General features: G+C 43.3%; 3 protein-coding genes across 6 annotated transcripts in view; all 3 read right to left on the bottom strand.

Moving 5' to 3' along the window:
- Positions 1 to 7,037, bottom strand: part of NSUN4 (NOP2/Sun RNA methyltransferase 4) — a 37,009-nt gene extending 29,972 nt beyond the window's left edge. The window contains exons 1-2 of the mRNA XM_068539805.1: positions 6,876 to 7,037; positions 2,665 to 3,008 (exon numbers count right to left, since the gene is read on the bottom strand). Coding sequence (XP_068395906.1) covers positions 2,665 to 3,008; positions 6,876 to 6,968 — 437 coding nt within the window. The 5' untranslated portion in view covers positions 6,969 to 7,037. The remainder of the gene's footprint in view (positions 1 to 2,664; positions 3,009 to 6,875) is intronic.
- LOC137761692 (sperm head and tail associated protein-like) lies at positions 3,868 to 6,231 on the bottom strand. Its single transcript, XM_068538596.1, has 2 exons — positions 4,093 to 6,231; positions 3,868 to 3,999 (listed from the first exon to the last, which is right to left on the bottom strand). The coding sequence occupies exons 1-2, from the start codon at positions 6,229 to 6,231 to the stop codon at positions 3,868 to 3,870; spliced, it is 2,271 nt and encodes a 756-aa protein (XP_068394697.1).
- An 11,037-nt stretch (positions 7,038 to 18,074) lies between the features above and the next one.
- Positions 18,075 to 25,331, bottom strand: UQCRH (ubiquinol-cytochrome c reductase hinge protein). Of its 4 annotated transcripts, none has more exons than XR_011073527.1 (5): positions 25,158 to 25,330; positions 21,909 to 21,935; positions 21,283 to 21,430; positions 20,997 to 21,170; positions 18,075 to 18,295 (listed from the first exon to the last, which is right to left on the bottom strand). XR_011073527.1 is itself a non-coding variant. In XM_068539804.1 (5 exons), the coding sequence occupies exons 3-5, from the start codon at positions 21,343 to 21,345 to the stop codon at positions 18,263 to 18,265; spliced, it is 255 nt and encodes an 84-aa protein (XP_068395905.1). In that variant the 5' UTR covers positions 21,346 to 21,430; positions 21,909 to 21,935; positions 25,158 to 25,296; the 3' UTR covers positions 18,075 to 18,262. The 4 variants fall into 4 exon arrangements, 3 of the variants coding, with proteins under 3 accessions (XP_068395905.1, XP_068395903.1, XP_068395904.1); XM_068539804.1 differs by having other exon boundaries at positions 21,012 to 21,170; positions 25,158 to 25,296; XM_068539802.1 differs by lacking the exon at positions 21,283 to 21,430 and having other exon boundaries at positions 25,158 to 25,331.
- Between the last annotated feature and the right edge of the window lie 88 nt (positions 25,332 to 25,419).

Below are 25,419 nucleotides of genomic sequence, written 5' to 3'. Positions count from 1 at the left end.
TTTCCTTTAATCCTCACCACAACCCTGTGAGGCAGGAGAACCCAGATTCTAGAGCCAGACTGCCTGGATCTCAAATCCAGCCCAGTTGCTCATCAGTTGTGTGACCTTCTGCAAGTTACTCAACTTCCCTGTGCCTCAGTTTCCTCATCTGTAATAACAGTACCTATCAGATAGGATTAGTGTAAGAATTAAAGGAAGTAATAGAAGACAAGTACTTAGAACAGTAGCTGGCACATAGTGAGCTATACTGTCAGCTATTACTACCATTACTTTCCAGATTATTTTCCTGATAAGGAAACCAAGGCTCAGTTATCCAATGCCACATGTCTAATAAGTGGTGAAGACAGGATCCAAACCTAGGTTTTCTTAACCACTGTACATTACCTTTCCTCTACTCAGAAACCCTCTTCAGTGGTTCTCTAGAACAGATGAACATATTGCAATTACAGCAATATGAATTAAAAGGCACATCTCTGAAGCTACCCAGCCCTCGTAATTCCAGCCATTTATAAGCAACCCTGGACCACCAGGAAAATCCCCTTCCCCGAACCTGCAAGCTCCTGACAGTCAAGATTCCCACACATGGCCCCCATGTACTTTTCCAACCTCATCTCTTACTTCTCTTAAGCATACAGCCTTCCCTCAAACCCGCAGCTAGGACAATTGCAAAAGCCTCCTAATTTACAACCCCATTTCTAGCCTTGCCCCTCTCCAATCTATTTTCCACACAGCAGCCAGAATGATATTTAAAAAATTCAGGGCTTCCCTGGTGGCGCAGTGCTTGAGAATCCGCCTGCCAATGCAGGGGACACGGGTTCGAGCCCTGGTCTGGGAAGATCCCACATGCCGCGGAGCAACTGGGCCCGTGAGCCACAACTACTGAGCCTGCGCGTCTGGAGCCTGTGCTCTGCAACAAGAGAGGCCATGATAGTGAGAGGCCCGCGCACCGCGATGAAGAGTGGCCCCCACTTGCCGCAACTAGAGAAAGCCCTCGCACAGAAACGAAGACCCAACACAGCCATAAGTAAATAAATAAATAAATTAATTAATTAAAAAAAAAAAAAAAAAAAAAAATTCAGATCTGATCATGTTATTCCCCAGCTTAAAACCTTTCATGGCTGGGACTTCCCTGGATGTCCAGTGATTAAGACTCTGAGCTTCCGGGCTTCCCTGGTGGCGCAGTGGTTGAGAATCTGCCTGCCAATGCAGGGGACACGGGTTCGAGCCCTGGTCTGGGAAGATCTCACATGCCGCGGAGCAACTAGGCCCGTGAGCCACAACTACTGAGCCCACGCGTCTGGAGCCTGTGCTCCGCAATAAGAGAGGCCGCGATAGTGAGAGGCCCGCGCACCGCAATGAAGAGTGGCCCCCGCTTGCCGCAACTAGAGAAAGCCCTCACACAGAAACGAAGACCCAACACAGCCAAAAATAAATAAATATTTAAAAAAAAAAAAAAGACTCTGAGCTTCCACTGCAGGGAGCACAGATTCTACCCCTGGTCAGGAAACTAAGATCCTGCATGCCACATGGTGTGGCCAAAAACAAACAAAAAACCACCACCAACAAAACAAACAAACAAACCTTTCATGGCTCCCTCTTCCTTTTAGAGAAAAAGTCCATGATCCCATAAGGCCTGTAAAACCTTCAAAATCTGGCTCCAGCCCTCTTCTGTAGCCTCACATCACACTCCCATCCCCACTCCCATGCCACCAGCTTTAATTCCTACTCAGCTTTCAGGTCTTAGCTTAAATTTCACTTCCTCAGCATTAGATCTCCTAACTATAAGACTTCATAGCATCTTGTACTTTTTTTCTGTAGCACTTATCACAACCATAAATAGTTTTTCAACAGTTATCTCCCTCACTAGGCTGCAAGCTCCATGAGGACTTGTGCACTTAAGAGTGCCTAGCATTTGGTAGACAATAAATATTTGTTGAATGAATGAATCAGTCCTTCAAAGATCAATTCCCACCTCCTACAGCTAACACTGAGCTCTCCTTTTCTCAATTTAGCATTTTATTACAGAGTCTTTTTTCATTCAACTTCATATACATCTGAGCATTGGATAAGATGACTGGAAGGTCTCCTTTTTTTTACCCCAGTCTGGTCTGGTACTAACTTTGTGTCCCTAAGCAAGCCCTATTTCCTAGGCAAGTCCCACCTCTTATTTGGTATCATGAGGTTACTTGTCCTACTCACTTTGATGGGGGCAAGTGAGAAAGCAGTTGTAAATAACACACATTTTAACTGGAGAGGGTGCTCATGTAAAAAGGTTTTTAGTTTTTTGTTTTTTTTCTTACTTAGGAAGTAGAAGTGGGGCACTTAAGCAGGTTCAAAGTGCAGGTTCTGAGGTCAGATTGCCTGGGTCTAAATACTAGCTTCACCACTTACTAGCTTCACCACTTACTATCTAAGGGACCTAAAGCAAGTAAGTACCTTAACTTCTCTGCACCTCAGTTTCCTCAAATGTAAAAGAAAAACAATAATATTACCCACCTCAGAGGGCTGTTGACAGAACAAAAGGAGATAATGCCCAGCATGTATAAGTACTCAGTAAATATTAGCAATATTAAGATCCCTATTAAACAGGACAGGAGCTGCGTCTCTTCCTGTCTACTTCCAGCAGACACTCAGGACAGCCCCAGACACAACTCCAGATCCTACCTGGCAGGAGGGAAACGGCTGACATCCCCTCTGGCGAAAGTGAAGCATCGAAGGTTTGGACTGCAGGCCCAGGAGGCAGGGGGTGGAGCTGCAGTTTGGCCATTCTCAGGTTCTGGTTCCCCATGGAAGATAGCTTCATTCACGAAGTCCCTGGCACTCAGCTGCTCCAGCTCAGCACTCACACGATCCCAGGCAGCAAAGTTATTGACCAGTGCACCATACTTCTGCTCTGAGAGGAGACTGACCCGGATCGATGGCCAAAGATCCCCAAATTGCACACTGTAGGTCATGTCAAAATTCTGCAGAGCCAGTCGAGTGGCAGGAAATTTGGGCTCTGTGGCAGCCTAAAAGAACGAGAACAGGCCTATTGGTCTTCCAGTCTTGCCTCTATCCCCTACTGCCTGACCCCACCAGTACCTCAGAGCGCTGGGGCAAACGTGGATCCAGCTAGTGCCCACTCCTGTCTTTGCATTCTGTCTTTGCATCCTGCCTCTGCCTGCCAAAGAAGTGTGTGAGAGACAAGCAGTGGGGAACCAGCCTTTCTGTCTCAGTGTTGTGAAAGTAAGCTATAGCTCTCACAATAGCATGTGGGGGTCACCAATAAAGAGGGTACTCCTTTGAGGCCTTGGAGAGGACTCTTGAGAAGAGTCTACAGAAGGTTGGTAGAAACTATGTAGGCCCTGGGTGAAGCATCAAGCTTAAAAATAGAAGATGCTTTCTTTCTGAACAGTCCTTCCATTTTCTAAAGCACTTTCATGTCTCCTAGTTTAGGTGAGCACCACAAGAGATAGCGCAGTGGGACACAAAAAATATCAACCTTCTACATTTGATGGAGAGATGAGGGTAACTTACCTAAGGTCATGCAGTGACTGACACCACAATGCTCAGAATCACAGGGCTGAGGGTCATTTGGGGAAAGTCCCCAGACTCCAGGAAGGTGGGATGAGGAGAGCTCACAGAAACCTCGAGGTGTGAACAAAAGTGGGGACTTACAGGATGACTGCTATGAGGGTAGCAGAGAAGGGTATGAGTCAGGCTTGAAGAGCACAGAAGTAGACTGAAAGGTAAAAAAGGCCTCAGCTGAGGAGTCCACAAGTTGGTCCTGGTTGCCACAGCTGGGATGCTTGCTATGGCTGGCAGCCCTGTTACTGTCTATGAATTTTGCTTTAGCCTGGATTTTTGGTCAGAACTCTTTCTCTGCCCTCATTTCTTGTCATGGTGGGGACTCTTGCTCCGACCTTGACTTCTGCTACGGTGGGGACTCTTGCTCTGGCCACGACTTTTGCCACGGCGAGGACTCTTGCTTCGGCTCCAACTTCTGTTATGGAGGGCACTCTTGATCGGGCCCTGACTTTTGCTGTGTTGGGTACTTTCGCTCTGGCCCTGACTTTCAAAAAGTTGAGGACTCTCACTCTGTTCCTGATTTACGCTTTGATGGGTACTATTGCTCCCACTCAGACTTCTACTAAGATGGAAACTCTTTCTTTGACTCCAATTTGTGCTAGGGCTATGGGTACTCTCACTCTGGCTCCAACTTGTGCTTTGGAGGGTGTTCTTGCTCTGGCTGTCACTACTCTGGCATTCACTAATAACAACAGTCGAACTACAGTTCGCATTAGTACTACAGCTGGAACTCTTGGATGAAGACAAAGGACAGCTGTAGGGGATCTGGGGAGACTCCTTGCGGCAGTCTCGAGAAGCCACAGAGTAGACATGGAGGCCACAGGGCCTAGTATCAAGATGGCCCCAGGCTCGGGGGGCAATGGGTAAATTTGGGGGGTCAAAGGGTGTTCTCAAAGGGATAAAAGAATAGATATGCGTAGAACAAGGAGGCGCCACAGGCTGGCGATGAGGTTGGGGTGGGCCCCTGGGAGTGCTATAGGTGCCACAGGGGGGCGCCACGGGCTGGTTATGACACTGAAGGGGACCTGCGGATTGATTGAGGGAACCAGAGAGTAGGCAGGGATCGCGGCGGGTGGGGGAAACCACAGAATATACATGGGTACTGCAGGGGGGTCCAATGGGGGGTCCTCGGGGGCTGGTCTGAGCATAACTATTGGGTAAGACAGGATCACAAGGAAGGCGAAGGGGAAGGGAAGTGGGGATAACTGTTTTGAGGGTTCTAGGGACCACAGTAGGTGCGGTAGTCCCTTGGGGAAGTTCTTTGGGGCAGGAATTTGAGCAAGTTTTGATGGATGTCACCATACAAGAAGGACCAGAGAGACCAGGAGGGCAGGAGGGAGGTGGAGGAGGGGTGCTGGGCTTAGGGGACATGGGCCGGTCAGGAGGAGTGTGCTGGGTGACCAGGGAGTGACATCTGTGAGGAGCACATGGCTGTTTTAACTCTGAGGATTTGGGAGACTTTGCTTGGGGGCAAACTGGGGTAGGGAGAGGGGGTTCCTTATAGCTTCTGCAGTGGGGTGCCTGGGGTGGAGACATAAACTGGTTGCCTGGAGGTGAAGGAAAGAAGGCAGAACAAGGACAGTGGGAGGACAGGGGAAGAGGTGGTTCCTGGGGACAGGGTGCACCAGAAATTGTAGTGCCTGGGGTTATGCAGAAATAAGAGCTCCCACCAGTCTCCCAAGAGTAAATGGACTCAAAGCAAGGCTTCCTGGAAACCTGGGACTGGGGCGAGCAAGGAGAGCCAGTACTCCCAGGGGGTAGGCGGATGGCACAGTAAGGGCTCCCAGGGGCAGGTATGCGGGCATCTGGGGGAAGATGGGAATAGTGATGAGAGCCCTCCTGAGGTGAGCTGGGACAAGAAGATGTGCCTGCCTGAGAAGAAAGTGGGGAGCCACAGTAATTTTTCCCAAGAGGGGCGTCAAGCTGTGGTTTAGGTTCACAAGCGTCTAGATGCTTAACGTGGCCATGGTAAAAGCTGCCAGTGGGTGGGGAAGATGCTGGGGAAAGAGGAGGATCATTATAACTTCTCCCTGAGGACCAGGAAGAGAGCAGAGTGGAGGTCATGGGCCCAGTTTCCAAAACCCTGTGAGAAAGGGGTGGGGAAATTATAGGTCTAGTTTCCATGGGCCAGTGAGCATGAGGAGGTGAAATCATGGGGCAAGTTCCCTGGGTCCCAGGAGTGATGGAAGGTGAAATCATGGGGCCAGTTTCCAAAGGCACATGAGTGAGGGGAGGGGAGGTCACCGGGTTGGTTACTGGAGCTGAAGGGTATCCACCACAGTAACAGCCATAAGTGTGTTGGTCAATGTAAGGGCCTCGGGGACAGGGACATGGTGTTCTCAGGGGACTGATCCAGCTGAAATAAGGGCTCCGCGGACGGGCAGGGGGTGACGCCACAAGGCGGAACCGGTCAACACAAGGACTTGGAGAGGACGAACCCGAGAGGATAGGCTCCCGGCAGTAGGGCCTTCCTAGGAGTGGAGAACAGGGTTCGAAAGAACATCTTCCTGGGCGCAGGGGAGTCTGTGGGGGTGGGGAGAGGGGCGGTGGGGGCGGGGAAGGAATAGCTCGGGGTAGGGAGGGGGGCTGGCCGGTTATGGAAGAAATTCCAGGGCTACAAGTGAGGCCAGAGAAAGGATCTCTGGATAAGTGGGGAGAGCCCATGGGGTGAGAGGAGTTGCTGCACCTTTTGCCTGGGTTTGGGGAAAGGCCGGGAGGGTGGCTACTGTAACTTCCTGGGCACCAGAGACGGCTCGAGGCTGAGGAAGGGGTTGAATCCTTTTCCGGAGGGCAGCGGAAGGAGGGAAGGGGAAGTCGCTATGTCACCTTCCTAGGGGTGAGAGAGGCCGGGCTGGAAGGTTTAGGAGGAAAGGAGGAGAAGAGGTCATGCGGGGGGTGGGAGGGGAGAGGGAGGAGGAAAAAGGGGGAGGGGGGAGGGAGGAAGGGAAGCGGAAGGGTTAGTGGGGGCCCAGGGGAAGGTAACCAAGAGCCGGGAAACAAGAGGCGTTGCAGAACTGAAAGAAGGAGGACGGAGGTGATGACGTAACATAGAGGGGCGGAGTCTGGAGTCTGCAGACTTAAGAGGGAAAGCCGAAGACTTCTGACGAAATAAAAGGGCGGACAGAGGCGATGACGTAACAGATGTGAGCGGGAGGCGCCTAGTCACGCCCCCTGAGGGGCGGGGGAAGGAGGCCCAAGGCGTTCCAGAGGCGCGGGAGTAGCGAGCCTAACTGGGGGTGCGGGAAGTGGGAGGGCTGGAGAAGTTTCCCGAGGGGTGGTGGCGAGACACTGCTGCCACGGGACCTCACCCATTTCTTCTTATGTCGTTGTCTCCGCGGGACCGTCATGAAGTCCGCACGCTTCAGCATGTCGCGCACACCTTTCCCTACCAGCGCAGCCATGTCGGCGTGCGCTGCCGGGTAATTCCGACCGGAACCGCTAAGGGAGACGCGCAGGTTCCGGAGAGGTGGTGCGTCCCACTGCGGACGAAAAGGGGAGAGAGTTACGCCTCTTTCCTGGGGCTCCGCCCACCGATACGTCGCAGATGCAAACCCAGCCCAGCGTAGGGATCTTTTGAGGGTCTGGAAAAGAAGAATTTTTCGCGGAGAGTGGTGGCTCCGTTTGGATGCTTGTACAGACTCTGTAAAGTCCCCTAACCCAGCTGGGGGATCAGGGAGGACTGGTAGCTGACAGTTGAATACTGAAGGAGTTAGTTAGGCAAAATGGAGCGAGAAGAGCCTTCTAGGCAGAAGTACAGAGAGAGATCCTGAGGTATAGAAAAACGAGGCTAGACTTCTAGGCAGAGGCGGTTTTATAGTGAAGCTAATTAAGCTTAAGTTTCAGGACCTGTCATTTGCACTGCCCTTTTCAAGGCTCGTACCTAATTTTTGTATTATTTTTCTTAAAGAGGGTCTCCCAAATTTTTTAAGCTTCCACAGAACTTGACTCCACCACAGGAGCCAGTGGAAAGGAGGGTCATGATCAGATAATTGTTTTTACAAATGAACATCTGATAGCCAGCGATCGGAGTAGGTGGGAGTAGGGCAGGGAGATCAGATGAGAGAAGACCATGGTCTGGATTAGTGTGGTGGCAGTGAAGATGGAGAGAAGAAGATGGATTCCCCTTACAGTTCAGAGAAAGAAGTACAGGCCTTGTTGACTGATTGACCCTATCTACACTAGTATATACTACACCACCAGTCAATAGCTGTCCTCTTACCCTGCTTTTATTCTTCTGACTTATTATCACCTGATATGTATTTATTTTCTTATAGTGTGCTAAATAATAATTTTCAAAAGGTTAAAAACATAACTTATAAAAATATAAAATGAACACATGCCAAAGATTTTATTCATCATAATAAACTGCTTATCCATTATTATCCTAAATAATGAGGGAACCAGTGAGATGGTAAGACTTGTTCAAATGAGAATTTGAGTTTCAGAGATTTAGATTATCAGCCAAAGGAATGCTGAAATGAATTTGCTAATAGTTGCAAAAACATTAATATCCTATTAAGCAATAAACTATAATGTTGGGGATTATCTTTTACCAGAGAGAATTAAATTCCATCTCTACTGGACAAAAATTCATTTGCATTTCTATGGATAGGAATTATTTGCATTGCTCTCAGACAAGATTTGCATTGCCATCAGTTTTCTACAAGTTAACCTCTACCCCTACAAAGTTGTAAGATAGCCTAGTCAATGTAAAGTCAATCAAAGGTATACCCCAGCACTACAATAAAAGATCACCCAGTAATCCTCTTCTGCCCATTTACAAGTTCTGGACAATTTTTCTGGATTTGTCTCCCCTCACTAGGATGTAATATTTAAAGAGCAAGAATTTTGTTTGATTCATTGTTGAATTATCAGCACCTAGAACTGTATATGATACATCGTTGGCTCTCAATAAATATTTATTGAATGAGGGAGTGAAAAATGAGAAAGAGATGTGAGTGTAAACAATTTCTTTGAGAAGTTTGTTACAGGGACCTAGCAGTTGTAAGGTGGAGGGAGGTACATGTATAGAGAAAGGCCTTTTTTAAAAAAAAACTCAGGGTTTCCCTGGTGGCGCAGTGGTTAAGAATCCGCCTGCCAATGCAGGGGACACGGGTTCGAGCCCTGGTCGGGGAAGATCCCACATGCCACGGAGCAACTAAGCCCATGCGCCACAACTACTGAAGCCCGCGCACCACAGCTACTCAAGCCACTTGCCTAGAGCCCGTGCTCCACAACAAGAGAAGCCACCACAACAAGAAGCCTGTGCACTGCAACAAAGAGTAACCCCTGCTCACCGCAACTAAAGCCCGCGCACGGCAACAAAGACCCAACGCAGCCAAAAATAAATAAATGAAATAAATCTATAAAAAAATTAAAAAATAAAAATAAAAAGCTCATAGTAATAACCTATATGGGAAAAGAATTTGAAAAAGAATGGATATATGTGTAACTAAATCACTTTGCTGTACACCTGAAAGTAATGCAACATTGTAAATTAACTATAATATAAAATAAAAGTTAAATTAAAAAAAAAGACATTTAAATCCAGATAAGGATCCAGTGAAGAAAGAGTCAATACACTAGAGAGGAGGCATCCCAGACACACCTGTTTTCAAAGGCTTACACCAAATATGGAGTGTCAGAACCACAGCCACAATCTCCCTGGGAAGGGCCCCTTCCCACTCCAAACCTCAGTTTACCCATCTAGAAATTGGGGGAACAAGGGAGAGAGGGTTGGACTAGATCAATGATTCTCAAATGTTTTGGTCTTGCGACCTCTTTAAAATCTTAAAAATTACTGAGAATTATTGAGATGTTTATTTTGTCTATCAATATTTACCAGCTTAGAAATTAAAACTGAGAAATTTTTAAAAATATTTATTCATTAAAAATAACAATAATAAGCCCATTACATGCTAACATAAATATCTTTATGAAAAATAATTATATTTTCCTAAAAGAAATTTAGTCAGAAGAGTGGCATTGTTTTACAAATCTCTTGCAAATTAATGTCTGGCTTAATAAAGCTAGATTCTCAGATATTCTTCTTCAATGTGTTGTAATATGTTGTTCTAGTTGCAGTATATGTAGAAAATCCAGCCTCACACAGATATGTAGTTAGAAAAGAGAGGGGTATTTTTATAACCTTTATAGGTAACTGTGAATATTCTTTGATACTACACCAAAATTTGACAAGTGATAGCTTCCTTCAAGGTTAGTGGCAGTGTAGAATCTGAAATCATATCAAAGAACTTTTCATAGTCTGTTACATTAAGATCTGTTGGTCTATAACGCATAATTTTGTCAGATCTTAAACAGTGGTTATTTGGAAATTGTTGGTTCACTGAGTTATGCAGATCTTCCTTTTTTTTTTTTTTTTTTTTTCTGGCTGTGTTGGGTCTTCGTTGCTGCATGTGGGCTTTCTCTAGTTGCAGCGAGCAGGGGCTACTCTTCGTTTTGGCTTCTCATTGCGGTGACTTCTCTTGTTGCGGAGCACCAGCTCTAGGCGAGCGGGTTTCAGTAGTTATGGTGCACAAGCTTTGTTGTTCCGCAGCAAGTGGGATCTTCCCAGACCAGGGATCGAACCCATGTTCCCTGTATTGGCAGGCGGATTCTCAATCACTGCGCCACCAGGGAAGTCCTGGATCTTCCTAATGTTTTCACATTCATTATACAATATATATTTTTTACAAATCACATTTGTTAATATCACTACTGATCTCATCAGAAAAGTCTTTAAATGTTAGGCAGCTTTTAAACTCACAGTGGCGCATACAAGTTTTTCAAAATCCTAATTTTTCATTGAAAACGCCGATTTTATCTTTGGCAACAGATACTGTCAATTGTTTTCCTTGAAGTGGCAAGCTTACTTTGTTTACTTTTCAGGAAAATGCTAGCATATTAAAATACAATTGATTTTTGTCAACAGATCTTGTATCTTGAAACCTTGTTAAATGCAATTTTGTTTTGGTAACTTTTTCTGAAACCTTTTCAGATTTTCTGTGCACAAAGTCGTGTCTTTTATGAGGTCACTTTTACTTCTTTTTTCAAATCTGTATACCTTTTTTTTCCTTTGTCTTACTCCACTGGTTACAACTTACAGTACACTGTTGAACACAAGTAGCAGTAGTAGACAAGACATCTTACCTTGCTTCCATTCTTAGGGGGAACGCATTCAGTATTTCACCATTATACCTGATGTTAGCTGTAGTGGTTTCTATTTGTTTGTTTTAATATTTATTTGGCTCTGCCAGGTCTTAGCTGCAGCATGCAGGATCTTTTTTTTTTTTTTTTTTTAATTTTTGGCTGCATTGGGTCTTTGTTTCTGCACACAGGCTTTCTCTAGTTGCGGAGAGCGAGCAGGGGCTGCTCTTCATTGTGGTGTGCAGGCTTCTCATTGCGGTGACTTCTCTTGTTGTGGAGCACGGGCTCTAGACACGCGGGCTTCTGTAGTTGTGGCACTCGAGCTCAGTAGTTGTGGCTCGTGGGCTCTAGAGCACAGGCTCAGTAGTTGTGGCGCACAGGCTTAGTTGCTCCGCGGCATGCGGGATCCTCCCGGACCAGGGCTCGAACCCGTGTCCCCTGCATTGGCAGGCGGATTCTTAACCACTGTGCCACCAGGGAAGTCCCTGTAATACATATTTTCTGTTTAAGGTTTTCATCACTGGTTTTCAAAAAGTTGAAAATAAGTGACTTGTGGTTTCCTTTGTGTTTATTCAGGTTGGGGTCTGTTGAGCTTCTGGGAACTGCGGGTTTATAATTTTCATTAAATTTGGAAAATTATAATCATTGCTGCTTCAAATATTTGTTCTCTCCCCTCCACTAACCCCCTCCCCCTCTTCCTCTCTTTCCTGGGCCATTCGATATTGTCCCTCAGCTTACTTTTCCTTTGGTCATTTATTTTTATTATTATTATTATTTTATTTATTTATTTTTATTTTTGGCTGCATTGGGTCTTCGTTGCTGCGCACAGGCTTTCTCTAGTTGCAGCGAGCGGGGGCTACTCTTGGTTGCGGTGCACGGGCTTCTCATTGTAGTGGCTTCTCTTGTTGCAGAGCACGGGCTCTAGGTGCGTGGCCTTCAGTAGTTGTGGCATGTGGGCTCAGTAGTTGTGGCTCGAGGGCTCTAGAGCGCAGGCTCAGTAGTTGTGGCTCACGGGCTTAATTGCTCCACGACATGTGGGATCTTCCTGGACCAGGGCTCGAACCTGTGTCCCTTGCATTGGCAGGCGGATTCTTAACCACTGCACCACCAGGAAAATCCCTGTTCATTTATTTTTAGTGTTTTTTTCTCCTGTCCTTCAGTTTTTATAGTTTCTGTTACTGTCTTCAAGAACATTCCAGTACACTAATTTTTCCTTCTTTATCAGTGTCTAATCTTTCGTTAATCTTGTCCAATGAATTTTTTATTTCAGATATTTTTAAGCTTTAGAAATTCTATTTGATTCATTTTTATATTTTCTACTTCTCATTATGTTGATTGCCATTAAATCCTTGAGCATATTTGTAATGGCAATTTCAATGTCCTCGTCTACTATTTTATCATCTCTGTCGTTCTGGGTCTGTTTATTTGCTTTTTTTATTTTTCATTGAAGTATAATTGATTTACAATGTTGTGTTAGTTTCAGGTGTATAGCACCATGAGTCAGATATATATATATATATATACACACACACACATATATATATATTCTTTTTCAGATTCTTTTCCCTTATAGGTTATTACAAAATATTGAGTATATTTCCCTGTGCTATATAGTAGGTCCTTGTTGGTTATCTATTTTATATATAGTAGTGTGTACATGTTAATCCCAAACTCCTAATTTATCCCTCCCCCGCTTTGGTAACCATAAGTTTGTTTTCCATGTCTGTGGGTCTATTTCTGTTTTGTAAATAAGTTCATTTGTATCACTCTCTCTTTTTTTTTTTTTTTAGATTTCACATATAAGCGATATCACATGGTATTTGTCTTTCTCTGTCTGTCTTACTTCATTTAGTATGATAATCTCTAGGTCTATCCATGTTGCTGCAAATGGCGTTATTTCATTCTTTTTTGTGGCTGAGTAATATTCTGTTGTATACATATATACCACATTTTCTTTATCCATTCACTTGTTGATGGACATTTAGGTTACTTCCATGTCTTGGCTATTGTAAATAGTGCTGCAGTGAACACTGAGGTGCATGTATCTTTTTGAATTATAGTTTTCGGGACTTCCCTGGTGGCACAGTGGTTAAGAATCCGCCTGCTAATGCAGGGGACATGGGTTCGAGCCCTGGTCTGGGAAGATCCCACGTGCCGCGGAGCAACTAAGCCCGTGCGCCACAACTACTGAGCCCGCGTGCCACAACTACTGAAGCCCGTGCACCTAGAGCCCGTGCTCCACAAGAGAAGCCCTGCTCGCCACAACTAGAGAAAGCCTGCATGCAGCAACAAAGACCCAACGCAGCCAAAAATAAAATATAAATGAATTATAGTTTTCTCTGGCTATATGCCCAGGAGTCTGTTTATTGACTATTTTTTTTCCTGGTCACATTTACCTGCTTCTTTGCATGTCAAGCAGTTTTTTTTACTGAGCGCTCGGTATTGTGAAATTTACATTGTTAAAGGCTGGATTTTGTTGTCTTCTTTAAAATGTCTTGGAGTTTGTTCTGGCAGGCAGTCAGGGTTTTGTTTGTTTGTTTGTTTGTTTGTGAATCAGCTTGATCCTTTTAAGGTTCCTTTTTTTAAGATTAGTTATAGCCTATCTTGAGTGGCCTCTCTCTATGGCTAGTTTTAGCCCTACTGCTGAGGTGCAAGTTCAACAGGAATTCTAGCTGGTCAAACTCAAACATCTCGGGGACTTCCCTGTGGCACAGTGGTTAGGAGTCTGCCTGCGAATGCAGGGGTCACAGGTTCGATCCCTGGTCTGGGAGGATCCCACATGCTGCAGAGCAACTAAGCCCACAAACCACAACTGCTGAGCCCGCCAGCCACAACTACTGAAGCCCGCGCGCCTAGAGCCCGTGGTCCGCAACAAGAGAGGCCACCACAACGAGAAGCCCACGCACCGCAACAAACAGTAGCCCTCGCTCGCCACAACTAGAGAAAGCCCGCGTGCAGCAAGGAAAATGCAACGCAGCCAAAAATAAATAAATAAATAAATAAATAGAATTAAAAAAAAAAAAAAAAAAAACCTCAAACATCTCCTAGCCCTCTGCTTACAGCTTTGGGAATTATTCAGTTTACAGCTACCCAGTAGTTCTTTGCCTGGCTACATGGAGTTTCATTCTATTCATTTGCAGCTTAGTATTCAGCAACAGACTTAAGCATCCTCTAAACAGAATTCAGAGCTTTCTCTCTGGTAATTCCCTCCTCTTTATGATAAAACTAGCAACACTTTGCTAAATATTCACTAAAATCTGAGTAATGAGTTTAGGGCTGTTAACTGTAAAATTTCAGCTTTGCTGTATGTTTGAAAATTTAATAGATGTTTGAAAATGATCAGATTACATACAACAAATATAATAGCACCCTGTATATAGGTATTTGTGAGGATTATACATCACCGTGAAATGGGTTCTAAGTCAGAAATGGCTGGAAAATGCTGGCCATCCCTGTAGCTAGGACAATAGGTTGAAAGAGCTTCTAGGTTAAAGTGGACCTTTGCCCCATTTTTACAAACATAATCCTTCAGATTCTCAGACGCTCCATTGCCACGTTTGTCTATGAAGCCTCAGTCTTGCAGGCTATATTGAATATCAGTATGCTGATTACTTCTGAAGCACAAGGCATTCATTTCTGGCATGGCTCACTTTCTGTGTATGACTGTTTACATATAGGTCTTTCTCATGTGCAACCAGAGATTGCAAACTAGTGAGCCAAAGCCAGCCCATAGATGTATTTTATTTGGCCTAATGTTTTCAAAAAGTTGGTTGTCCACATTTAAAAATTGGGAGATTTCACATAAAACAACTGATCTGGCAACAGTGGCTGTGCATTTCCACATAGCAACAGTTGACTGCAGTGAAAAGGCAATTTTCCAATGTCTGCAGGGCCTGCTTCCCTCAGTTATCACTCAGGTAGTTGTTTGCAACTCCTAGTCCTCCGCTGTCTAATATGATAACCACTAGCCACACAAGACTATTGAATATAAATTAATTCAAATTTAATTATAATTAAATAAAATTTAAAACTCAGTACCTCAGTCTCATTAGCCACATTAGCATATTGGACAATACAGAATAGAACTTAGCCATCATTGCACACTGTTCTATTGGAGAGTGCTGACCTAGCCTGTCTCCCCAGTTAGAACAGGCAACATTTTTCCTATCCCTTGGGCAACATACCTTATTAGTGATACTTCAGAGCCTCATCACTATTTACTGTTTTTATGGGGAAATATGCCATGTCCTAACACTAGACATAAGCTTATGGATGGCTCACAGCACTAGCTGTTGCTTTAAGTCTGAAACTGGCCTCTGTTCTACACGTTTGGGACTTACTGTGGTTTATTTTTAATAATTTCAAACTTTAACATTGATACATCATTGATATCTTTCAGACCCCATTTAAGTTTTAACCAATTGTCTCAATAATCCTTAACGACAAAAGGATCCAGTTTAGAATCACATGTTGCATGTCTTGTCTCCTTCTATCTGAAATGGTTCTGCAGTCTTTCCTTGACTGTCACACCCTCGACACAAGTTAAGGATTATTTTGTACAGTGAACAATTTTATAGAATGTCCCTCAATTTGATTTACCTTGGTTGGATTCATCTTATCTATTTCTCGCAGAAATCCCGGTGATGCTGTTCTTCCTATATTATTTGTCCCGTTATTGGTGATGCCAGCTTTCATCTAAGCTGTCTGCGTGTCTTCTACAGTGTACTTTCTTCTTTTGTGATTAATATGTATCCCCTTCTCACCGAACTTTCAGTTGATTCATTTATTAGTATGGCTCATGGATTTGTTTTATTCAGTGAGTTATAATCCAGTACTTTCATTATATATTTTGATGCTCAAATCGTCCCAGATTTGGCTATACTCTTGGTATGTCCCTATCATTCTTTGAGCACTTCCTTCTTTCTGGAACAAATGTTCATCATCTTATACTTTCCCCATCCCAGCCCTGGAATCACCCATTTCTCCAAGAAGCCCTGGTTCCTTTTACTGGAGAATGAAGCCCTCTTTGTGGGCCAAGGTAGGGAATGTATATATTCCCCACATACACAAATTGGCATCTGTATTTACTAAAATTGAAACCTGTATTTATTTAGTTCATACAAACAACACTGCAGGCTTCATTCTGGTTTTATCCTTTCCTATATTTGTAACTCCATTCTCTGCTAGCTCTCATTATCTTCAATATATTTACTTATTGGATCAATTCCCCGTGTATGTATGTAACAAATCTTCCATTTTCAGCACCGCCTAGCCAGGCGCTCTTTTCTCACCCTGCTTTGACTCCAGTACCCCTCTCCCCTCCCCCTTAAAAAAATTTTTTTTTGTTTTAATGAATTTATTTTGGCCGCTTTCGGTCTTCATTGCTGCACGCAGGCTTTCTCTAGTTGTGGCGAGCTGGGGCTACTTTTCGTTGCGGTGTGTGGGCTTCTCATTGCCGTGGTTTCTCTTGTTGCGGAGCATGGACTCCAGGCACACGGGCTTCAGCAGCTGTGGCACACAGGCCCTAGAGCACAGGCTCAGTAGTTGTGGCGCACGGGCTTAGTTGCTCCACGGCATGTGGGATCTTCCCGGACCAGGGCTCGAACCTGTGTCCCCTGCATTGGCAGGTGGATTCTTAACCACTGCGCCACCAGGGAAGCCCCCCAAAAAATATTTTTAAAGAAAAGCAATCTTGGGGCTATCCCTGGTGGTCCAGTGGTTAAGACTCTGCGCTCCCAATGCAGGGGGCACAGGTTCAATCCCTGGTAGGGGAACAAAGATCCCACACGCCTCATGGTGCAGCCAAAAAATGAAATGAAATGAACCATCTATAGATTTCAAATAATAAAAAAGAAAAAGGGGAAAGGGAGGGGAGGGGTGGGGAGAAAGAAGGAAGGAAGAAAAGCAATCTTGTTGGACACTGAGACCAAAAACTGTCAAAAGACAATTTTGAGATAAAAGAAACGTTCACATGAACTGAGTATTTAATGATATTAAGCAATTACTGTTAATTTAAAGTGTGATAATGGCATCAAGGTAAAATTTTTAAGTCCTTATCATTAAGAGAGATATACTTGCTAGGTAATGGGTACATGGGGGTTAATTATTATTCTGTCTATTCTTATGCTTGAAAAATTTTTTTTTTTTTCACACACACACACTGTATTTTATTTTTACAAGAGATAAATAGACTGACACCAAGCATTGTACATGGATGACCACAACAAAAGCAACAATGATTGCAATTACCAAACATGAAACACACTCATACTATGTCATAATATTGACATTCAGTCCAGTAATCCTCCACTCTAACAGCTCCTTTACTTTGCAGTGAAAATTGATTTGTATATTCTTTGCCTCTGAGTCCTTGTGGGATTTTTTTTTTTTAATTCAGACAGAAAGTCACAAAAATTATACTCATCCTCATCAGTTCACTCAGTCCCATGTAATTAAATTTTTTTTCATCTTGATCTTTTGTTAGCACTTTTATGAGTTCATCAGTTTTTCATTAGAGTTCTGAAAATGCTTATTCATTCAGTTCAGCAGTACAGTTACCAGAAACCTGTACTTGTCAGAGTCTTTTCCATGAATTTCTTGAAGATGAAAGCCTTTTATAGGAACATATTTGCAAAAGCATCAGAGTACACCCAGAACTGTCTGTAAATGACAAAAGACTTAAAAATGACCACTGTTAAAGATTTGATGAAAGTTCATAATAATGCAGTTGACAAGAAAATTAGTTATTTCTGAGATATGCATTTTAAAGTAATAACTAGGATTATGACTTATAACATTATACCAGAACATATAAGATTTTTAGAAATTTCATGTAATGTCTGAAACATTTATATTAATATATTTCCTCATAATCCGTTACAAAATAGGACTGGATGAACTGGATGGTGAGCGCCGACTTGCCCACGCCGCCCCCACCGACCACCACGAGCCGGTACTTCTCTTGGCCGGAGCCGTCCCGCCAGCCGGCCGCGGCCATGGACGCCGCCGAGCCCAGCCCGGCCACGCCGAGCCGCCGCCCGCCCTAGGCCCGGCTCCGGGGACTTGTGCGGCCGGCGGGCTGCGGGCGAGCGGCCGGGCGGGGGTCCCGGGCGCCGGGAGCTGCTGGAGGGCCGGTCCCGGCGGCAGCGCGGCGCCCGGGCTGGCCGGGTCCCAGCCGAGGCGCGGAGAAGCGAGGTGACCGCAGCAGCGAGGGGCTGCAGCGTCCGGGGGGGCGCACTCCTGCACACGTCTTCGCAGCGCCTGCCGAACGCAGCCTCCAGCGCAGCTACAAATGGCAAGTCTGGGGGCCGAGCCTTGAAAATTTTAAATTAAAAAAAAAAAAAAAGGACAGAAGGCAAGACTGCTGATCACTGGACTTTATTAAGATGGAATCATTGATAATTACACAGAAGCTACCAGCCTAAGCCAAAAATCCTTGAGGTTCACATGAACTTAGTTACACAAATAAGAAACAAATGGCATGTTCCAAACCATAAGGAAATATCCCGAAGCCTGGGTGATGAAGCCTGGGGTGAACGAATCTGCACACTTACTTCAAGCTGTTAAAGAGTTTGTGGGCCACCTAGATGGGGGAAAGAAAAGCATGTCATCAACTCGCATCTCTAATGTCATGAGTTCCAAGGGCCTTCATAACCTGGAACAGTACTGCCTCTCCTCCCACCACTTGCCTTCTGACACCCCCACACTCTTCGTGAGCCCTAGTGAACTCCTTTCAATTACCTGAATCCTAGCTCCCTTCTAACCAGAACTCTTTCATCTTTTAATTTTCCTTCAAAATCTAAACTTACATGTTATTTCCTGCAAGCTGTCTCTAACAAGCTCCTGTCCCTCCTGTTTTCCCCACATAAACTTATGCCTCCCATATCACAGTGCTTATTAATTCAACAAATATTTATAAAACATCTACTATATGCCAGATACTGTTCTAGGTGCTGAGTGAGTCACAACAGTAAACAAGACAATATCGCTGTCTCCTCTGGAACTTAGCAAACAATGAGAAATATAATATATATATACTTCTTGTAGTGATAAATGCTATGAGGAAAATAAAATAGGGGCAGGGGGAGGGAATAGCAACTTTAAATAGAAGGGCCAGTAAAGGCCATCCTGAGGTTACACCCAAGAGATTTACCAGTTTACTAACTGTTCTACTTCTGTCTCTGCTGGCTTATAACTCAGTGTAGAACGGGACTATGCTTGTCTCATTCCCAGATCTTAAGCTAGTGTTGCCTCATAAAAGTATTTAAATAACATAACATTTACCATTTTAGCCATTGTAAATTATCCATTTCTGTGGCATTAAGTAATTCACATTGTTCTGCAACCATCAACTTCCAGAACTTTTTCATTTTTCCCAACTGAAACTCCTTACCCATTAAATAATAATTCCCATTTCCCTCTCCCTCCAACCCCTGGCAACTACTATTCAATTTTCTGTCTCAATCAATCTGACTACTCTAGATGCCTCATATAAATGGAATGATATTTGTTCTTTTGTGTTTGGTTTATTTCACTTAGCATGTTTTCAAGGTTCACCCATGTTATAGCATGTGTCAGTTTCCTTCCATTTTAAGGCTCAATAATATTCCATTATATGTGTATACCACATTTTGTTTATCCAGCCCACCAATGGACACTTGGGTTGCACCCACCTTTTGGCTATTGTGAATGCTATGAATATGAACATGTATGCACAAATATCTATTCAAGTCCCTGAACAGAGTCTCAATTCTTTTGGGTGTAAACCAAGAAGTGGAATTGCTGGATCATATGGTACTATGTTTAATTTTTTGAGTAAAGTACTTATTTCTTTTTATTGCCAAATAATATTCCTTTATATGGATAAATCACATTTTATATATCCATTTATCAGTTGTTTTGTTTCCAATTATGGCTATTACAAATAATGCTTCTATGAATATCTGTATATAAGTTTGTGTAGAGATGTTTTCATTTCTCTTGGGTATATAACTACGAGTGGAATTGCCAGGTCATATGTTAACTCTAAGTTTAACCTTTTGAAGAACTGCCAGACTTTTCCATAGGGCTGTACCAATTTACATTCCCATAAGCAGTGTATAGGAGGCTTCCAGTTTCTCCACATCACCAACACATTTTTTTTCATGATATGGAGAATTGTATATAAATGTTCCCTCTTTCCACTAAAATCATGTTGAAAAAAAAAGTTGTATGAATAATTGTATATAAACCAGAGGATGGATAAAATATGAACATACATCAATGGAAAGGAATATAATGCCTCTTCATAATATTTTGCATGTAAATGTGTTTATTATGATTTCATATTTGTTTAAAAATCTGATAGTATTATACCAGAAAACGTGGTAATCTCTAGACAGTATGATTTCAGTTGGATTTTTGTCTTTATAAAAAAAATTTTCCAGGGAATTCCCTGGTAGTCCAGTGATTAGTACTCCGTGCTTCCACTGCAGGGGGCATAGGTTCAATTCCTGGTCGGAGAACTAAGATTCTGCAAGCCACGTGGTGCAGCCAGAAAAAAAACCAAACAAAAAAAATTTTTTCCTTAACTATCACAATGTGTTTAATATGAGCCTGTGTATGAGTATGTATATATGTACATTTGTGTGTTTGCATTGTATATTTATTATAGAATTAAAACAAAATACCTAAATTGGGATTGCTGAAGCATAAATTATGAAAGTTGCCTGAGTGGAGATCATTAACTATTTTAATAGTTATTTAAACTATTAAACTATGAACTAGTGGGGAGTTGTTTATTGATTTATTGACCCCCTTCACCCATTTCTCCCTATCTTTTTGATTATAGCCATTCTTGTGGTATGAAGTGGTATCTCATTGTAGTTTTTATTTGCATTTCCCTAAGAGCTAATGGTGTTAAGCATCTTTTCATATGCTTATTAGCCACCCAATCAGTTTTAACATAAACAATCATATTGAACTTTGCCTACCCTGTCGTTTATTAAAATACCTTACTGTTATATGTAAGGGAGTCAAACACAAGTTTACTTAAAAAAAAAAACAAACAAACAACTTTTGTACCAACTATTATGTACAAGACACACCGGAGGATATAAATTATTTTAAAGAGTAGCCTTTCGTACTTAAAAATACAAAATCCAGTTTCCCCACTGTTTAGCAGTGTAAATTAGAACATCACTTCTCTTCTCTGAGCCTCAGTTTCAGCACTGTCCTGCCTCTAGGATGAAAAGGTGGTCAGCACCAAGTCTTCCCTGGCCACTGTAAGCTTTCCCCTTCCTGACCTTAGGCTGACTTACGCAGTGGTCCCTTGCATGCAAGAAGTCAAAGAGCTCCTCTGTGCAATCCTCTGTCTGTGACCTGGAGGATACACGCTCATCACAGAGCTCTAGCTGCTCCCGAGCCTTTACACATTTCTCCAGCTGCTCGCATTGCTCTCTCACTGTTGTTAGGGGATCCTGAATGAGAAACACACACACACAGAAAACCAAAATGGGGGTTTTAGGAAACCCACAAATCATAAGCTTTGATTAATACAACCACCAAACCAAGGTGCTGCCTCTGAATTACCGTGCAGAAGGCCAGCTGGCAGAGCCACACTGCCGCCAGAAATGGCAGAATGGGGTCTCCCATTCAATTCTGATGCTAAGTAGTAGGGGAAAGTTTCACATTCCTGCCTTCCAGGGTTGCCAGTATGCACTGAAAGCCTCAGTCCTATCTGAAAAACAAGGTGGTAAAGGAAACCTGGCCAAACTTGAAGTAGATCTATAGGAGGCCTTACTTGTTAACACAGCATTTTGGGATATGTAATGTCTGTGAATTTCAATTCCCCTCGTCTGACAACCAGGCCTATGCACCCCAGCTGCCCAGCTAGAAAGGCAATGTTACGTGGAGAAGGACAATCTAAGAAAGGTTCCTTCTAGAATTTTTATTAAACCACAAATAGCATATGATCGAGTACCAGGCCTTCAAGATGCTACTCTGCTCCCTGATACCATGACTGGAGAAGCCCCAAACACAGAAAAGACTCAGCTTCCCAGGCCCACACGCCCCCCAAACACTGTACAGGAGGTATTAAAGGATTTTTCCACTCCCATTCTCTCTAAGGTGTCAAGAATCCTTAAATTGCCCTTAGAGTTTCATGAAACTCAAACTTTCTTTTACTGAGAAGGTTCCAAACCTGAGACAGCTCTTACCACTAATTCCTCCTCCTCCTCTTCTTCCTACAAAACGAAAACAAAATTAATGTCAGCAGCAATTTTATAACACGTATATTCCCAATCACATTGATGTTGTAATCACTGAGGATACACATTATTAATCTTTTTAAATTTTCTGTATTTTATGATGATTTGATGTTTTAGGAGACTTGCTAATCCTGGAGACAGCCCCTCCCAGGACTGGCTAATTTCTAGAGTTAGGAAACAACTTGCCTGGGGGCACGCATCTCGTATGCAAACCAACCAAACCAAAACCCTTCTCACCAACCACCTTTCTCTAACTCTCCTACACTAAACCAATGATTGCCCCTGCACTAATCACATCAGGGCTAAGTGTCAAACAAACAGGGACCAGCCCAAAGCCCAGAGCCCACCACGAAATTATCCAATCTTAAACTTGCTAGAGCACACCTATCCTGCCTCACTCATTCCTTTTTCCTTCTGCTCCTGATTGATCCAAGCACTTCCCCATGTGGCCCTGGGTGGTATGGCCGGCCCCCTTCTCTTGGGAACTATAAGTAATAAACTTTTCTTTCAAAAACAGTTATCTCATCTTAGTTATGCTTTGAAGAAGGGTGATAAATATCATTCTAGACAGGGCCACTTATATAAACAACTTTTTACCAATTATACAATTTAAATTATTTTTTAATAAATTATAAAGTAGTTTAAATTAAAAAAAAAAGTTGTCTCCATTTTTGTAACCTTACCCTACCTGACTAAAACAAGTCCTGGGTATATTTCAACAAGGACACACAATTTCACGTTCATCAGCAACAAACTTAAGCGTGCACAACACTCTAACGTTTATAAGCACTTTCATATCTGTAATGATTTGATTAATCACAACAGTCCCTTAAGGGGCTCCCAGTTTAGGAATAACAAACACTAATTAAACATTTTCTGATATAGATTCAAGCTGTCATATTAAAACTGCCATATCAATTTTAATGTATAGATTTTGCAAATACTATGCTATATTTAATACCTAACTGTATCTGTAGTGTATATGTAATATATTAATGCCCATTAAATGTTTTAATTTTTTCTGAAAAAAAAAAAAAGATTCAAGCTGTCAGATGTTCATATGGAATCTGCATAACTTAAGTATTTTATTCTAAATTCTGGTAGGTCCCAGTATTACCAGAAATAGCTAAATTTAATCCTCACACCCCAAACCAAGTTAGGAAGAAAGCTAACATTTTTTTTTTTTCCTAGGCTCTGAACCTAAATTGGGAACATGAAAATGGCCAAACCTAAACTCTACTTTAGCCAAAGTTTAACTAAAGATAGTTTCAGTCGCTGCTTTTTGGCTTGCTGAGCTCCCAGGACACTAAGTAGACTACCAACATTAAGTGCACCAAAGGTCTACACAACTCCATTCACAAGCTTGAAAACATCAGGCGCTACCTGTTACTCCTGATTCAGGTGCACAACCTTCCAAGAGGAGCAGTGTAAAAAAAATTCCCCTTGGGAGCAACAGCATAGGCCTAAATCTGTGGCTTAGCAACTCAACCTGTCAAAAGTAAGGCATTTGCCTGACCGTGCATGCATGTGTCCACATTTGGGGGAAGGGAAAGAAAAGGCATACATACAGAAAAAAAGAACTAGCTCAGAGATCCTTCACTGTGTTTTCAAAATTCCAATACAATCTGCCCCATTCTCTACCATGACCTTCAGTGAAGGGACCAAAGCTCATCAAAGCTGCGAGTGAGGGGTAGGGCAGGTTCAACTGTAACCCAGGCTATTTATTCTTACAATTAGCAAAGGTGTCTTCTAAACATGAAGATGTTACTTAGGAGGTAAAATTCTAGTTTTCCATTAAACAAGGTTTCTTAACGTTGCTCTTAAAAAAAATTCATCCTGAATAAAGTTTTTCCAGAAAACTGAAATCACATTCTGCCTGAGTTAGAAACCGGAAATTAGCATCCTAGAAGCAAGACCTTTATATCCTTTCCCTATTAGCAATGCTACTACACTGATCATTTTATGTCTTTGCTAACTTTGTGTCAAAAGTATCATGGCATGTTTTGGGAAAACAAATCCAAATACAAGTCTGAATATGGACTACTTCATGTAAAACTTCATGTCAGTGAGAAAAACCAAGGTCACACTACATAAAAAGATTCAATCTCCAAGAGGAACAGCTTCTTCATAACAAACTTCAGTTTTCTTATTTTAAAATTGACTACTTGTTTACTTCCTTTTCCCTCATCTACTGCTGTGGTGAGCCCTACTTAACTTTCTGGTATACTTCTAGCTGAACTTCCTGAGGCTGGCTCCGTTTCTTTCTGGTCCTCTTTCTGATAATAAGACTAAAAAAAATTATGGGATAAACTAGTTTCCAACTATTCTGAACCCACAGCTGTCGGGAAGTGACCAGAGAACAAAGAAAAGACAGGAAATGTGATGGGAAACAAAAAACTAGCTGGTTTCTGTAAAACTGTGTAACACTGTGGCTAAGTCTTGGCTCTGGAACCATGCTGCTTGGGTTCAATTCCTGGCTCCAATATTTACTAGCTGTGTGTCCTCAGACAAGATATTTAACCTCTCTATGCTTGTTTCCTCATCTGTAAAATGGCAACACTGAGGGTACCTAATACTTACCTCACAGGACTATTGTGTGGCTTAAATGATTTAGTACATACAAAGCACTTGGAATCGTTAAGCAGCCGATAAATTATTATTACATTGGCATTCTCAGTCAGGGAAAGAGCTCCCTCTTTTATCACAGAATTATACCGCACATCCCCACACTGTCCCCAAAGACACCCCCCCCTCCCTCCACCCAAAGAAAAAGAAAACACGTTTTCATAGAAACTAGCGTTAAGGCCAGCTGCCCGGAACCTCCACAGAAGATATGGCAGGATTCCCGACCCGAGCTGAGGCGAGAGCTGGGTTGGTCCGCTTGCTCCCCAAACCCGACAAAACTAGGGGCTCTGAACACCTGACTGACTAAAAATACAGGCACTGCTTTTACCAAAGTTTAGTCCACACAGCATTTTCGCTCTCGTTAAACCTTCACCACATTTATAGAATGGGGAAGCCAAGGCCCAGAGAAAGCCTAGTCATCTACTTGCCCAAGGTCACTCGACGAACCCCAGGGAAGGGTAGGGGGAACCAGCTCTCCCGACCCTGCAAACTCTATGCGGGAAACGTTTCTTGGCGGGCTAGGTCCTGAGCCTCAGGGCTACGAAGAGGGTCGAGTTGCTCGCCTGGTCTTACCTCATTGGGATCTCCGGACCCGGCCAGCATCCTTTGCTCTTCCTCCAGCACCATGTCCGACTGCTGTGGTGGATTCAACACGAGCAGCAACAGCGGCACCTATTCCACTTCAGGATCAAGAAGGACTTGTAAGGGTCACTCAACGGATATCCGGCGATCTGGCCGGAAGTGCGGCAGACTAGTCGTGGTCGCGAACACACGCTCCGATTGGCATGTACTACTGCTCAGAGGCAGGGAATAGGGGTAGCTGGTATTTGCACCA

Source organism: Eschrichtius robustus, chromosome 3 (genome assembly GCF_028021215.1).
Source record: "Eschrichtius robustus isolate mEscRob2 chromosome 3, mEscRob2.pri, whole genome shotgun sequence".
Taxonomy (NCBI): domain Eukaryota; kingdom Metazoa; phylum Chordata; class Mammalia; order Artiodactyla; family Eschrichtiidae; genus Eschrichtius; species Eschrichtius robustus.
Note: the sequence above shows the minus strand (reverse complement) of the source record. Positions and strands in the feature narration are given on the sequence as shown.

Bases quoted from the DNA above. Each gene is read 5' to 3' on its own strand.
- LOC137761692 (XM_068538596.1), bottom strand. From the start codon at position 6,231: ATGGGCTCTCCCCACTTATCCAGAGATCCTTTCTCTGGCCTCACTTGT. The intron at 4,000-4,092 runs GTAAATCAGGAA...GGCCCGATCAAG, and splicing joins GCAATAGTACCCATCAAAGC to AGTGCCCTCCATAACAGAAG.
- UQCRH (XM_068539802.1), bottom strand. From the start codon at position 25,211: ATGGTGCTGGAGGAAGAGCAAAGGATGCTGGCCGGGTCCGGAGATCCC. The intron at 21,936-25,157 runs GTAAGACCAGGC...TTCGTTTTGTAG, and splicing joins GGTCCGGAGATCCCAATGAG to GAAGAAGAGGAGGAGGAGGA. The intron at 21,171-21,908 runs GTAAGAGCTGTC...TTTCTCATTCAG, and splicing joins AGGAGGAGGAGGAATTAGTG to GATCCCCTAACAACAGTGAG.